This window comes from Oryza sativa, chromosome 9 (genome assembly GCF_034140825.1).
Source record: "Oryza sativa Japonica Group chromosome 9, ASM3414082v1".
In the NCBI taxonomy this organism is placed as follows: Eukaryota; Viridiplantae; Streptophyta; class Magnoliopsida; order Poales; family Poaceae; genus Oryza; species Oryza sativa.
In genome coordinates, this window is record NC_089043.1 from 17527539 (window position 1) to 17542328 (window position 14790).

At 39.6% G+C, this 14790-nt stretch overlaps 2 protein-coding genes across 2 annotated transcripts; one reads left to right on the forward strand and one right to left on the reverse strand.

Annotated features, from left to right (window-relative positions):
* Positions 1-4395: 4395 nt before the first annotated feature.
* On the reverse strand, positions 4396-8097 carry LOC4346949 (enhanced ethylene response protein 5). Its single transcript, XM_015755138.3, has 12 exons — positions 7674-8097; positions 7470-7563; positions 7289-7378; positions 6945-7010; positions 6719-6808; positions 6566-6622; positions 6397-6458; positions 6221-6308; positions 5144-5220; positions 4990-5064; positions 4791-4896; positions 4396-4700 (listed from the first exon to the last, which is right to left on the reverse strand). The coding sequence occupies exons 1-12, from the start codon at positions 7970-7972 to the stop codon at positions 4575-4577; spliced, it is 1230 nt and encodes a 409-aa protein (XP_015610624.1). The 5' UTR covers positions 7973-8097; the 3' UTR covers positions 4396-4574.
* Positions 8098-11351: 3254 nt separating this feature from the next.
* Positions 11352-14748, forward strand: LOC4346950 (chromatin remodeling protein EBS). The gene is made up of 5 exons (XM_015795706.3): positions 11352-11500; positions 11590-11932; positions 12067-12135; positions 13465-13603; positions 14320-14748. Exons 1-5 carry the CDS (start codon positions 11428-11430, stop codon positions 14344-14346), a joined length of 651 nt encoding a protein of 216 aa, XP_015651192.1. The 5' UTR covers positions 11352-11427; the 3' UTR covers positions 14347-14748.
* The last annotated feature ends 42 nt before the right edge of the window (positions 14749-14790 follow it).

The window sequence follows — 14790 nt, forward strand, 5'->3', positions numbered from 1 at the left end:
ACATATGCAACAAAGTATTGTTGGCACTGAAGAGTGCAGCAGCAAAGACATCGGTCTCTTGCGACTTTAAGCAGCCTAGATAGAGGGTGCCTTGCAGAGAAGGTTTATTCCTTGGGCTCAGTAGAAGTGTAGTAGAACACTAGAACATGTTCTCTTTTTTTCCTTTCACCAACAAAAGGTACACCCTCTGGCTCCACATGTTTTCTTTCTCCTTTGTTGAGTACTCCAATACCCCCCCTCATGTTCTTCTGTTCAATGCTCTGGTCATTGAAATACGCATATACTTACATTACTAGTCCCTAAATTGAACGTACGTGTGTGGGCCAAGAGAAACATCCGGTATGGTGATCTATTGATCTGGGTGTATTGTGACACTTCAAGCGCCTGCAAAAAGGATGGCTGATGCATATATTTATGTTGCAACTTGCAAGTTGCATCTCCCTCTCTTCAAAATTTTAGACAACTAGGCCTTGTTTGAAGTAGTTTATAGAGCGGATTATATCTATTTAATTGTAAGGATAAATTAAATAGTTTAAAAATAAACTTAATAAAGAAATAAGTAGTCCAAGTAATACGACAGAAAAGTTGGTTTTTTAGAAAATGTAACTTTATGGGCGTGGATCTATAGTAATAATCTGGTGAAGTAGCTAAAAACGTATTTTTAGAAGCGTGTTTGTGTATTTGCATTGTAAATGTTCTAAGACGATATGTTCTACAATTTACTAACTACTTCCTCCATTTCACAATATAAGTCATTCTAGTATTTCCCACATTCATATTAATGTTATTGAATCTAGATAGATATATATGTTTGAATTCATTAATATCAATATGAATGTGGGAAATGCTAGAATGACTTATATTGTGAAACGGAGGGAGTATTTGTGATTGTAGCACTGATCAAATTTTACATTTACTCATTAATACTTGCATTATTTCAGTTCTCAAAAATGAAACAGCATGCTTATGTAGCATGCTACATACCCCAATTGCAAAGAGTGGCCTCATCTTGATGCATGCCCATGATCCGACGTTCTTGGAACAAACGCAAAGGACACAAGAATGCATGCTCCCAATCTCCCATATGCCGAGTTGCTGATCGATCAATCAACGATGTATTACACACATCAACCCAGCAGCACGCCATGGCGAACGCTGGAGATTCCCATCATGGCTTCTCTCTGCAACTTGGAACACATGTAGCCATTGCAACAATATGTTTGTGGGTGAAGGGGATCATTCAGATTCCATCAGGCTGAAAGCCTGAAAGCTAAGCTATATACCTGCATAGTATGATGCAGGCTCGTTTGCTTGCTTGCTAGATCTATAGCTAGTTCACATCACTGACTGATCGTTATCAGTAACAGAAATCATTTCACGCATTGCCGTTCTGCAGCCGCAAGTGACGATTAATTATTGCATGTGTTGAACTCCGACTCTCTCCTGGATGAAGCACTGAGCTGAAGAAAGGCAGATGCATGCAAAAGCAGGCAGGGAAGAAAAGGCAGGCAAGAGAGAGCTTTACAAGAGCCAGGTGCACGCTGAATGATATATGCCTGAAAAGTTTCAGTTGTTCACACCAACATGTGGTAATTACGAATGTTAGTAATTAGTATCAGTTGTTCACACCAACATGTGTTAATTACTACTTAATTACTAGTAGTTTCCTTTCCTCTCACAAATCCATCCATAGCATCATTCATTCCATCACTGCAACATGTGTTATTTTTGACTGAATGAAATGGGATGTTTAACAGTTGAATAGTAATAGAGGAATGATTCGAGGGTACAACCAAATAAATTAACTACTATAGAGTTTAAAAATAGATTTGAAATAATATTTTAAAAATATATGTAGAAAGTTTTTTAAAAAATCGTACTACCTCCATTTCAAAATTTAGTTATTTTTAGTACAGTAGCTTATCTTAAAATGAAACTATTTTTCCACCTATCTCCTCCTCTCAACTAATCACAACCATCTCCTTCATCTACTTTCTCTTTTTAACTAAGCATAACATTTTTTCTATCATTCTCACATACTTTTTTAATACATGTGTCAATCTAAAAATGCTTACATTTCGAGTCGGAGGAAGTAGCGTTTAGAAACTCGTATAGTGTGTGTTTTACTTGTCATATTCCATCCCATTATAAATGGGGAAAAGAACAAACCAAGCAAGAATCTGACAGGATATACTGTGTATACCTAGTGATTTCTTCAGGCTTCAGAATCTTGACAGATATTGCAGTAGACAGTAGTGCATTAATCTACGACTTTGTTTGCAAAGTGTCATTTTTTGCTAGATAATGTAATGCAAAGCGACTTGTACACACCTGCTTTGGATAGGAAGAGGTAAGCTTGTGGAAATGGACACATACTATTTTCTAATTCCAAATTTTCTAAAAAGTATAAGTTTGTAACCACAGAATACGGTTTATTGGGTTTACTTATACGTCTGTGTATCGGAAAAGCAGAGCACACTTTAATCATGCAGCTCATAGTGGGTTCACACATTGCTTCATCTTTCATTGGATCCCCAAAAGTTGATGTTACATTTACATGAGGAGAATATACGATTGATTGTCATGACAACTTGCTCACGAAACATCTCTCCAGGAAAGCTTTTACCTTGCTAGTACAAATTTCAGAAATGAAAATGGATATGCTTGCCTGAAAACATTCAGAAATGGCGAATCATAAGTATATACAAATCTCGGACCCATAACACCTGCATGACTCAGTTTGAATGTAGAGGTCAGGTTTTTAATCCATTTTTTAAGAAAGCTAATGCATGATTAGACAGTCCAAAAGATGCATTGGTTCCTCTCTCGTAGATACTAAAGCAAGCTTGACTGATGCAACAATAAGGCATGAGTTATGTATACAACCTTTTATGCTGTATATGTTGCATTATCCGTGATTTTCTCGCCATATAATACGGCTTTGTATTAAGATAATTTGCAGGGGAAAATTACGACAAAGACAGAGCACAAAAAGGTGTATTTGTTGAGCCGTGTGAAAGCAAGCACTCGATGAGGTTTTCATCGAGGCTAAGCTGTCTTGGAGCAAGAAGTCTTGGCTCCTCCCCTGCTTTTCTGCTGCTCTGCTTTGTGTTCGATTGGACCCCATGGAGGATTGTGCTGCAGTGCTTGGACAGGCAACGCATGCAGAGAGACAAGCTGCATCTTGCGTGCTTTCCAATTTGGTTTTTGGTTTCTATCCTATCATTGGCTAGTGGCTTTTGCTTCGCGCTTTTACAAACAATTTCATTTCGAACTTTGTGGTTTATTTGTTTTCTTGTTGTGAACTTTAGGTCGTTCAGCAAAAGAGGATCGATAGCTTCTCTTCGTTTTTAAGGAAACACGGGCACAAACACAACAGCTAATGTGGATATGTGCACACTCTACAAATACATACACGCACACCCTACCTATGATCTTTGATCATATCAGCAGACAAATATATGTTGAGAGCAACAAAGTTTGATAAATATGTCGCCGTTCATTGAAAACATAATTAGCGTAAATATAATCATGTTAAAAACACCTATACATATTTTGATGCAGAGACTAGAAGTTAAATCCATTACCTAATTACTACCACCTCCGTTTCATGTTATAAGACTTTCTAGCATTGTCCATATTTATATAGATGTTAATGAATCTAGGTACACATATATGTTTAGATTCATTAACATATATATGAATGTGGACAATGATAGAAAGTTTTATAATATGAAATGGAGGAAGTAGATGTTAGGGATTTATCCTATCTATTCAGCTTGTGTTCTTCAATGTAACTGAAACGGAAAAAGAAGCGAGCACAGTAAAACTGTAAAAGTAAAATTCCGTTGCTAGGTAGGAGTAACAAAAACGCCGTAGACTTGCCAAGTTGCCATGTAGGCCAGCTCAGCTTGTACAGTGTGCAACAAATTGTACAGCTGCTTCTCGACGATTCATCAACTAGTGGTTGATCTAGACAGTGCAGCTGTTGCGGATGGTTCTGATCACGCAATCGTCAATACGGATCGTACATTTGGTACTTTGATACGAAATTTTAATGATACGTATACGGTTCATACGACGTATTGGATGGGAGTACATTTATGTTTCTGATGTACTGATGTGGTCCATGCATCTTCCATTGCCCTTCACGAGCCATGCAGGATCACATCACATCAGATCAGATCAGGACCGTTGGATAAAAACGATCATCATCACTCCAACTGATCTGCATGTGTAGATTGAATTGAATTGAACACAATGATGTAGTACCAGATACGGTAGAAGATGATGTGCATTGCATTTGCATAGCCAAGAAGCAAGGAATCCTAGATACCTCCATTTCAACCATGATTCAATAAGAAGGTGGCCCCCTTGGAGTGCAGAGTTTCAGACTGTAGATAAGTGTCATTTATTACCGTGCGAAATGGTCTCTTTGTTACACTAGTACAAACACCACTGTTACAATAATACAAATGTTACTGTCAGGCAATAGTTTTTCAACGTTTTACAAAAACATGTGCCGAATACAACAGAATAGGAGATAGTTAATTCTTTTCAGGGGCGACTATGAACTAGACAGGCTTCCCATTCAACTTTGGGAAAGGATCTTGTTTGCTGAGGACAAGAACTTTGCTCTTATGAGCAAAGTATCCTTTAATGAGATTCTTGTATATTAGGCACGCCATGATGCACTCCACCTGATAGCAAGGAGAAGACAAGGTTAATATATCACAGAGAAGTTGTAGGTTTCAGTTCGAAAATGAAATGTGTGTACTGTCAAAGAGAACCTCATCCACGTCCATGTCAATTTCAAGCCATTTCAAAGCTTTTACAACGACTTCTAGCTTAATTTGATGTGCCTTGGCTGGCTCCTTCTGCCTCTGAATGATATGGCTGTAAAAGGCATCGCAAATCAAGAAGGGAATTGGTCATCACGGAAAATGAAGTATGACAAGTTGACAACGACCACTTGAAGATTGCACTCACATTTTCTTAACTAATCTCTGATAGACTTGAAGTTCAAGCTTCTCCAATACAAGGTAGACACCAGATTTTAAGAATCTTGCAAAATAAACAAGCAGTCAGGGACAGTCGATGGACTGAAAGAGAAAAAAATCAGCAAACGACACCATGAACTTACTGGTCTTCATGCCTTTCGAGTGCTTGCCTAAGAAGCCTGAGATCTCCTCTCTTAAGTGAGGTCACAACATCTGCATACTGAAAGACTAAATAAACACTTGTACAATCTAAATGGGATATCTGGGAAAATTTCTATACCACTAAGGATAAGAAGCTGTGATGCCCTAAAAACGAAGTTCCATGTTTACAAACACAAATAAATAATTCAGTGGAGCATATTTAGCAAAAGTGACTGGTACAACTAAATAAATTAAACAATAGCTACATCAGACTTAGCTTCTATACCAAAACAGCTTACAAATAGAAATGGAAATTTTACCCATGCTAGATATTGTTGTAATTTGAGGAGAAATAATAATGAATACTAATAGCAAAACCAGCATGAGTTGAAATGAAAAATGAATGGAAGGTTTATTTTGCTATCTGAGGAGAAACAAAATCAATCATGATTTAGAAGTTCAACTGCCAATCATAAATTCATAACATAGAAGACCCCATGACTAATTAATTATGAGGAAGGTCATAATTAATGGGGATAAGGTTGGAACAGTGAGATGAGAAGACAGATGGGAGGTGGTATTCTGAATTTCTGATGCGAGTCTAGTGGAGCTTACAGGGATCGCAAACTATCATTCTTTAAACTTCAGTGCCTATTCTTTTAACCAGTGTCATTCTTTTAAGTAAATGTGTGCATCATGTCAATACTCACTGCTGTCATCCCAAAGTTACATCTTTCGATGAAATGTGATTATATTGGTAGAACATAAGAGAATATCCAGTGCATGACTATATTGTTCTTTGCATCTACTGATACGGAAAATATACAATTGCCAATAAATGCCCCTAAATCTTGCTTCTTGCAAAAGAAAAACAACAAGACAGATGACAATGGCATCAGAACCTAGTCTATTGGCTAAGTCATTGACATTGTAATGTCACAAGGGAAATCTAATGAAATATCTTGGTTATGGAAGTAACTTGCAGAAAATCAATACATCTGTTTTGTAATAGAAAATGAGACAGCTAAGCGCAATTTGCAATTTCCCTCCAAATTAAGCAAGTGTACAAGGATATATACCTCAAGCAGATTGTACCTCTCCAGTAGTGTTATTCTTGGCAAAACACCTATTGAAAGCTTTACTGGGATAAGAAACTTCAAAATTCTCCTATAAAATTGAGCATTGATCAGAGTTCGAACAGGTTGCATCATAAATTATATGCTAGAAAACTTCAAACCCCATGTAATACAAGTACCTCAAATTTGACTCATACTGAGGATTACAGTGCACCAAAGCATAAGTTAGCTTCTGATCTGCCTGATTTCAATAGAACAAAACCAGGGAAAAAAAAAACTTTGGTATCAGTGGTCTCATCATTTTGTGTGCAAGTACCACAACCATGTCGAGAGGGAGAGAGAGCTTACAACAAGAAAGTTCTCATTAAACACCTCTAATCTGCCGGTATAATACATATAAGTGACCTGAAACATTATGCATAATCAATAGTTTATTAGAAATGGCAAGGTAATTGTAAGTCTTTAAGACAGAAACAGTTACCAGATTTTTGCTAATCTTACCTTATCTTTCACTGGAAAATCTTCAAAATCAAAATTCCTGGCAGTTTCAATACTTCTTATGACACTGCGACAAAGGTGAACTGTTCCAAGCTGCATAATTTAAGAATATTGTTATATCGAAGTATCGAACTATAGAGTAGATACATGTGTTTGTGCATAGTACACTTCACTATATAAAAAATATATATGTATTGAGAGTACCACTTTACAAGAAAATAATCCTTACTCTGAAGTAAATTTTAAATAGCTGGCAGGTAACATAGAGTGCTCCAATGCGTTTAGGCCCTTTAACCTGTAAATTTGGAAATAAAATAGCTTCAGAACACAATCCAGACAAGCATAAACATAATCCATGAAAGAACAAGCACAAAGAAAATTTTCTGTGCAAAACATCATGGTTTAGGTTGCAACTGCTAAATGGTAGTAAGGAACTATGAGCCAGAACATCTCTAACATCAATGTTACACCCATAATAACAAAAGGCAACAGAACTCCCTTCAATTCAATTATCGTGCTTACGCAGCTACTTATTACCACTCAAGAAAGAAGAATCATTTTAGAGTTTCATACCGCGAGTGCACCGAAAACCTTCATCAGGAAGGACCCAGCAGACTGCAGCTTGTCAGGGTTCTTCCCACTCGTTGCAAGCTCCCTATCTGCCTACACAACCAAGCAAACAAACAAAGCTTCCATTAGGCATGAGCCGAAAATTTTCACATTCACAGAACCCAACCACACACACCATGCTCACCTTCTCAGCCAGCAGCCTGATCTCAAGCGCCACCGTGTGCATCGCCTCCATCGCCCACGGCGTCTCCCAGTTCCGGAACTCCTGCAAGAACGCGCTGCAACCAAAACCACATCAATCTTCCAGGAATGCGAAAAAGAAAAAGGATAAAAAAAACATGAATAAATCAGGGGTAAGGTAGTGAGGAGAGAAGGATGGGGAACGAACTTGGCGGCCTTCTCGAAGGAGGAGTAGGCGTCGGCGAAGCGGCGGAGGGAGTGGGAGTGGATGGCGCGGAGGAGCGGGGGGAGGAGGTCGGAGAGGTGCGGGTAGCGGTCGGCGGCGAGGCGCGGGAAGTCCGGGAAGGCGGAGAGCGCGTCGGAGAGCGGGGCGGGGGCCTGCGCGGAGGAGACGGCGAGGAGGGAGGCGAGCGCGGCGCCGTCCGACGAGGAGACGGAGTCCGCCACGCGGGAGAGGTAGTCGGCGATGCGGCGGTGCGCCTCTCCCATGCTCAGGTACGCCGCCATCTCCGGCGCGGCGGCTGCGGCGCCGCCGGGGGGTAGGGTTCGTGGTTTCGGCGGCGGCGGCGGCGGCGATGGCGTCGGAGTCGGACCCGAAGAAGGGCGGTTTCTGATTTCTGAAGGGTGGTGACGATCGCCGATCCTGGCCGTCGGATGGGAAATCGATGCTTGGGGGTAGTTTTGGTTTTTGGAAGCGATATCAGATGGATTTGGGATTTGATTTGCAGTAGATAAAAACATTTTGGCCGACATTTTGATAATTGAAAGCTTTATTGTTGCAAATGGTAGTATACAAGAGGCCAAGAGCAGAGAAAAAGGGATTTAACGGCCTGTTCACTTTGACGCAAAAAAAAAACCTTACCAAAATTTAGTTGCCAAAATTTTGGCAACTATGCCAAAATTTTAGTAGGATTTCTTATATAGTTACTAAAATTTGGTAGCAAACTAAATGTAGACATTTTTTTGACAATATTATCAAAATTTGGTAAGGTTGAAAATGACATTAAAGTGAACAGGCCCTAAAAAGATAGACATTTCTCAGAAATTTCAGTAACTATGACACAAAATAAGAAAAGTTATATGCTAACCGACAGGAAACCATTGAAATTAGGATATGAAGATGTACCACTCCATATGTGATACTCATGTATATTTTAGAGAGGACAAAAATAATAACGTAGTAGTTATAAAAAGCCACTGTTGGGATTGGAAATACATCAACAAAAGAACACTTTAGCTAGGTCATTCTGTAAGTCATAAAATTCTGTTTTTCTCACTGCATCATGACACAAGAGTGCGAGGGGATGGTTTGTGCCTTCTTTTTCATGGTTTAGGGTACTCGCTTTTAGTAGGTTTTTTTTCTCGTGCAATACTAATTTGATGCACTACACCATATTCACATCAGGAGTAATATTTGTGTGATTTGCCCTCGCTCGCATGGTTGCCTCATATTGGTTAGACTATATATTTGACGGTCCCATTATATTTCTTCAGTTTTCATTGGAAAGAAGAAATTTTGTTTGTTGAATACACGCTCCATTCATTCTTCCATTCCTCTTCTTGTGGCCGATACATTTTCGATTGTTATCTTTTAGTTTCCACTGTCAACTTATCAGTCGTATTTTGTTATATGTATGACGACCTTGTTGTTCTCTTCTAGCCTCCACCAACTATGTGTATTTACACCTATGCTATAATTTTGCATATCACCATTGGTTATTGCTAACATTAGCCGGTTCTTATTGGCGACAAAAGTTTGGCACATCTAATACAATTTCGGTTAATTGTCCGGTCTATGCCACAGTGTTCAGTGTTCGATAGTGTTGCAACTTGCAAGTGATCATCAAGACGCAAGGGGAGCAAGGATTAATTTGGAAATTGGAGGAACCGGCCAGACGACCACTGTATCGGGAAGAACTCACCGTTAGCTTGACGAATGGCTGTGTAGACGTTTGGTCGGCATTGTATCATAATGATTAGAATGAGAACTGAAAAATCAGGATTTATCTCCATCGTCCCTTGTCGCTTTGGCTTGGTCAGAGTGTCAAGAAAGTACATGTATTTTTGCTTGATCTTGCTAGATCTCCCTTGTCGCTTGGATTATCCTTTAATGTACAAAGTCATATGTCAATAGAAAAGACAAGAGAAACTAGATATGAATGCCTTTTTAACACTAACTAAACCAAACATGATGCACGTACGGTTTATAAGGATTTGCAATTTTATCCTAAATCACCGAGATAGATTAAATAAGTTCATAGCGCAATATCATGCTAACACATACTGTATAAATATAAAAGACTTTGTATGCGCTCTTCAAATCATGTCTATATGACTATATGGAGATAGATGAAATATGAAGAAGAGAAGTCTTTTAGATTCACTAGCACATAAAAGTTACCTGCTATCATACTTTTTCATCTCCCTTTAACCAAATTATAAGAAGCTAACTAAAAATCTTCAACGTTTTTAATTAAAATCAATGTTCAAAGTTAAAACTAATAAAATCTATGAAAGTTACTATGATGTTGTGGCCTCTCAGGTCCAGTTGCTGATGCAACCGAATAGGTAGGTTTTGTAGTGCAGCCTAGAACACTACAAGTTCTATCGAACAATCCCATATGTTAAAAAAGATACATTATTTAAGATAACCCAAACAAATGTGAACAAAATATCAGATACAAAAAATGCAGCTAAGGCCTGGTTTAGTTACCCAAATTTTTTTCCCAAAAACATCACATCGAATCTTTGGATACATGCATGAAGCATTAAATATATATTATAAAAAAACCTAATTGCACAGTTAGAGGGGAAATCGCGAGACGAATCTTTTAAGTCTAATTAGTCCATGATTAGCCATAAGTGCTACAGTAACCCACATGTGCTAATGACGGATTAATTAGTCTCAAAAGATTCGTCTCGTGGTTTCCAGACGAGTTATGAAATTAGTTTTATCATTCTTATCTGAAAACCCCTTCCGACATCCGGTCAAACATCCGATGTGACACTAAAAAATTTTCTTTTCGCGAACTAAACATGCACCAAGGCCGAGTTTAGTTTCGAACTTTTTCTTCAAACTTCCAATTTTTCCATCATATCAAAACTTTCCTACACACACAAATTTCCAACTTTTCCATCACATCGTTCCAATTTCAATCAAACTTTCAATTTTGACGTGAACTAAACACACCCTAAAGAGCGAAAAAAGTTTCTACGTGTCTCATCGAGCTTATAAAAAGTCTTTGCATTCACACATATTTCTCTCCACCAAAGTCAATCAAATAAATACTCATCATCCATTCCGTGTGGAAAAGAAAACAAAACAAGGAACGGCCACCAATCATTCCAACGATATCACATCATGCAACCAAACAAAATCAACAAAAGCAGAAAGGACATTTCTCATGCATTCACTGTCACAACCCATAAGGCCATAATAACCTGCTTAACCACAAAAGAACAGTATAGTCTTTCAGCCTCTCCTATAAGTACTCCCCAACTCCTCCTCCTCGGTTTTCATGCCACGCTTTTCAAATTGCTAAACAATACGTTTTTTTTTAAAAGTTTATATACGAAAGTTGCTTTAAAAAATCATATTGATTCAATTTTTTTTAAAAAAATTAACTAAAACTTAATTAATGACGTGTTAAACGCTGCTTCGTTTTGCGTGCCGGAGACACTCCCGAACAGAGGCTAATAGCTCATCCCTGCATCATCATCATCATCATGATCATCATGAATCAATCACCCGCCGTCCGTTGCATCGGACGGCGGAGGATCGCCGGACGCCAACCCGGATTCAAAACCTTTCCGCTACATTGACTGACCGCTCCACCCCCCTGCAAAATCCCCAAACTACCCCTCTCCTCCTCCTCCTCCTTCCCTTGTCTGAACGGGGGGAGCTGTGGCCACACCTCTCCCCCCACCTCCTCCTCCTCTAGGGTTTCCTCCCAATCCCCTCCATGGCCAAGACCAAGCAGGGCAAGAAGGACGTCGAATCCTACACCATCAAGGGCACCACCAAGATCGTCCGAGGTACGGGCCGCTTCTCGCTTTCTTCATTTCCGGCCAAGATTTGGGTCTCTTTAGTTTCTTCATGAGGGTTTGTGGTGGTGGTGTGGAAGTGGGGGATTGCGTGCTGATGCGGGCGTCGGACACGGAGAAGGCGCCGTACGTGGGGAGGGTGGAGAGGCTGGAGACGGACGGGAGGGGGAGCGTGCGGGTGCGGGTGCGGTGGTACTACCGGCCGGAGGAGTCCAAGGGCGGGAGGAGGCAGTTCCATGGCGCCAAGGAGCTGTTCCTCTCCGACCACTTCGACACCCAGAGCGCCCACACCATCGAGGGCAAGTGCGTCGTCCACTCCTTCAAGAACTACACCAAGCTCGACAACGTCGGCCCCGAGGACTTCTTCTGCCGCTTCGAGTACAAGGCCGCCACCGGCGCCTTCACCCCCGACCGCGTCGCCGTGTATTTGCTCCAACCCCCCCTCCTTTTTTGATCATTGATTTTGCATCTGCTTGTTGTTATGCAATGTGGGCTTTGGTTGTACTGATAATGGTTGGTGGTGGTTTTGGTTTGGGTGTGTGTGTGTGTGTGTGCAGGTACTGCAAGTGCGAGATGCCGTATAACCCGGATGATCTAATGGTGCAGTGCGAGGGATGCAAGGACTGGTAAATCACTTGGGGACATCCTTACCTTTCATACTGCATCTGGCTGACCGAAGGGTATTTCATGCCCGTCATTTTTAGGAGGAAGTATCATAGACTCAGTTCACAGATGAGCTAACTTTCATTTAAATGTTGTCGTCGTGTTGCTTTCTGTCCATATATCTAATTCCTTAAATATTGCATAATGAGAAGTTTATCTTGTCCCCAGTTTCTTCCATTTTACGTGTCATAATTGAGCTTTTTTCTGCAATATATCTAATTCCTTATTTTGCATAAAATTTTATCTTTCTTCTTGGTGGACCAAGTATAGGTCTTTGGGGACCATTAAAGATAAGAGCAGGGTGCATGACCATCTGAGGTTTCTTTAGAACTTGATGCTCTGTGCCTAATTATTCTCTGCCTTTCTCAAACATATAGTATAAAGTGTCAGTTACATGGTCTTCTGCGGATGAGATATATGACTCAAAGAACACTTTAGAGCTCATATTGCTGATGGAACGTGCTAGTTTCTTTAGTGATTGTAGCCGCTTTTACATTATTGTCTTGAGCTCTGTTTTGGCAATTGGCAATTTGGCATGTATATTGTTCTTTTGCTTGGATTTTTGAAGTATTGGCTTGGGCTCTGTTTCCGTATGGGATACATTGGGGGTGAAGGTGCCGTTCGTGTTCTACAATATTTGTATATTTTGTCTAAGAAGAGTTTAGAAACTGACATGAGTACATGACTAAGAACTTTTCACAATTCGTGCCCTTCCCTAATCCCCAATAAATGAGTGACGCCTGTTGGTAATGAAACTGTCATCTCGTCCATACATCAGTGGCAAGTATCTAACCTACCTAGGATGATGTCAACGAATGCATACATGGTGTATGAAGTTGTAGGCATTTAATACTACATGAATGCACAAAGTAAACATCATTACAATCATTGATCAATTTACATACTTATTGATGTTTCACTTATATCTGTCCTGATATTATGATAGTTATCTTTCTGTTTTCCTACTTCTGAAAGCAAACCTATTTGAAACGGATGAATGGGTGATTCCTGTGTTGCCCTTCAGAGTGTTTGCTGCAACTAACATGCTGCGTTCTGTCGTATTTCACTGCTCACCAGGTTGTCTGCTGAGCATTTTTTTTGCGTGTACTTCATTGTTAGATCAGTCAACTGTTACTTTTCTTTAAATACAAAATGTTTGGCAACATAAATGCTCTATTCCGCATGCCTATGTGTTGTCATGCACTCATGCTACACAGTTTCCAATTTGCTGCACCATTTCTCCAATTTTTTTTCTTGTTTATTATTGAATATTCAACTTTTAACTTGTGCAGGTTCCATCCATCTTGTATGGGAATGACCATTGAGCAGGCCAAAAAATTAGATCATTTCCTGTGCGCAGATTGTGTCAAAGAAAATGGCACGAAGAGACCTTCAAATTCATATCCAGCATCATCAAATTCTGATTCTAAGGTTGGTTACTTAACCTCTATCTCTTGACTGACTGTCTACCGATGTTCTGTTTGAAGATAACTTATCTTTAATTCTTTAAAACTTTAAGCGCAGTAGAAATTTGATTTCATTGTAATTACACTTAAAAAAAAACTAGTGTCTTGTTTTTGCTTCTCAATTACACAGGTCATTATTTGATGTTGACAGAGAAATACTCGAACTTTTTTTTCAAACTTTGCTGTTATGAACTCCCTGAACCGATGCATGCATATGTGGGGTCTTATGTTCTTGCATGTCTTATCCTTGTCAAAACTAATCCACAGTATTGACATCAATTTATCGTTTTCTTCATTATGATTTTTCTTGCACCTTATTTCCCACACAAGTAAGTTGTTGAGCATTATGTTTTCAATTTCCTATGGACATTTGTATTAGGAAGAAAGGCTATACACATTGCCTTTGCACAACATCAATGATGTTCTTTATTAGCATCGTACTACGCTGTTATTGATAATAAATTAATTTATGGTTTGGAAAAGCAAGTGTACACTCTACCATTCGTGTTTCCAAGCTTCTCTTTGAAAATATCAGTAAAAACCTTGCAAATGAATCATATGGAAACAGCAGCTAGTTTTGTAACCTGCAAGATACATTTTTTCCACCCATCAGCATTTTCGATGGGCATTTCACTCAGAGTAATTTCAATATATAAAATTTCTCTCACCTACCAACTGCAGGTTGAGCCAAAAAAGCGGAAGAGGTAATTGCTGTGACACGAGCCATCCGTGGTGAGGAGATGCACTGTTTATGGCGTCAGCTCTTCATTGCTGGTGCAAAGTCAAAACGTGGAGGGTGTACAGTGCAGATGAAGAGCTAGGCTAGGTCCAAGATCGCGTTAACTTATCATTTGCCCGAATTTGGGAACGTTTCCATCAGTCTAGGCAAAAGAACGAACTTCATTGATGCTGTTGGCTCGTTCAGTTGTAGCCAGTGTGGACTGGATGAGTGTCAGCGTGTTTTAGCTTTTTGCCTGGTACAGGAAAACGTTCCCAGCGTGGATGATGTTGATGATAGCTTAACTGTAGTTTCATAATTTGGGTGTCCCTGAGTTCTGTGACCTGTTTATTGATAAGTGAATGCCGCATGATGATGCTGTTGCTGCAAAATTGCAATCTTTTTAGTCGATGGCTCAATGCCGAGTCTACATG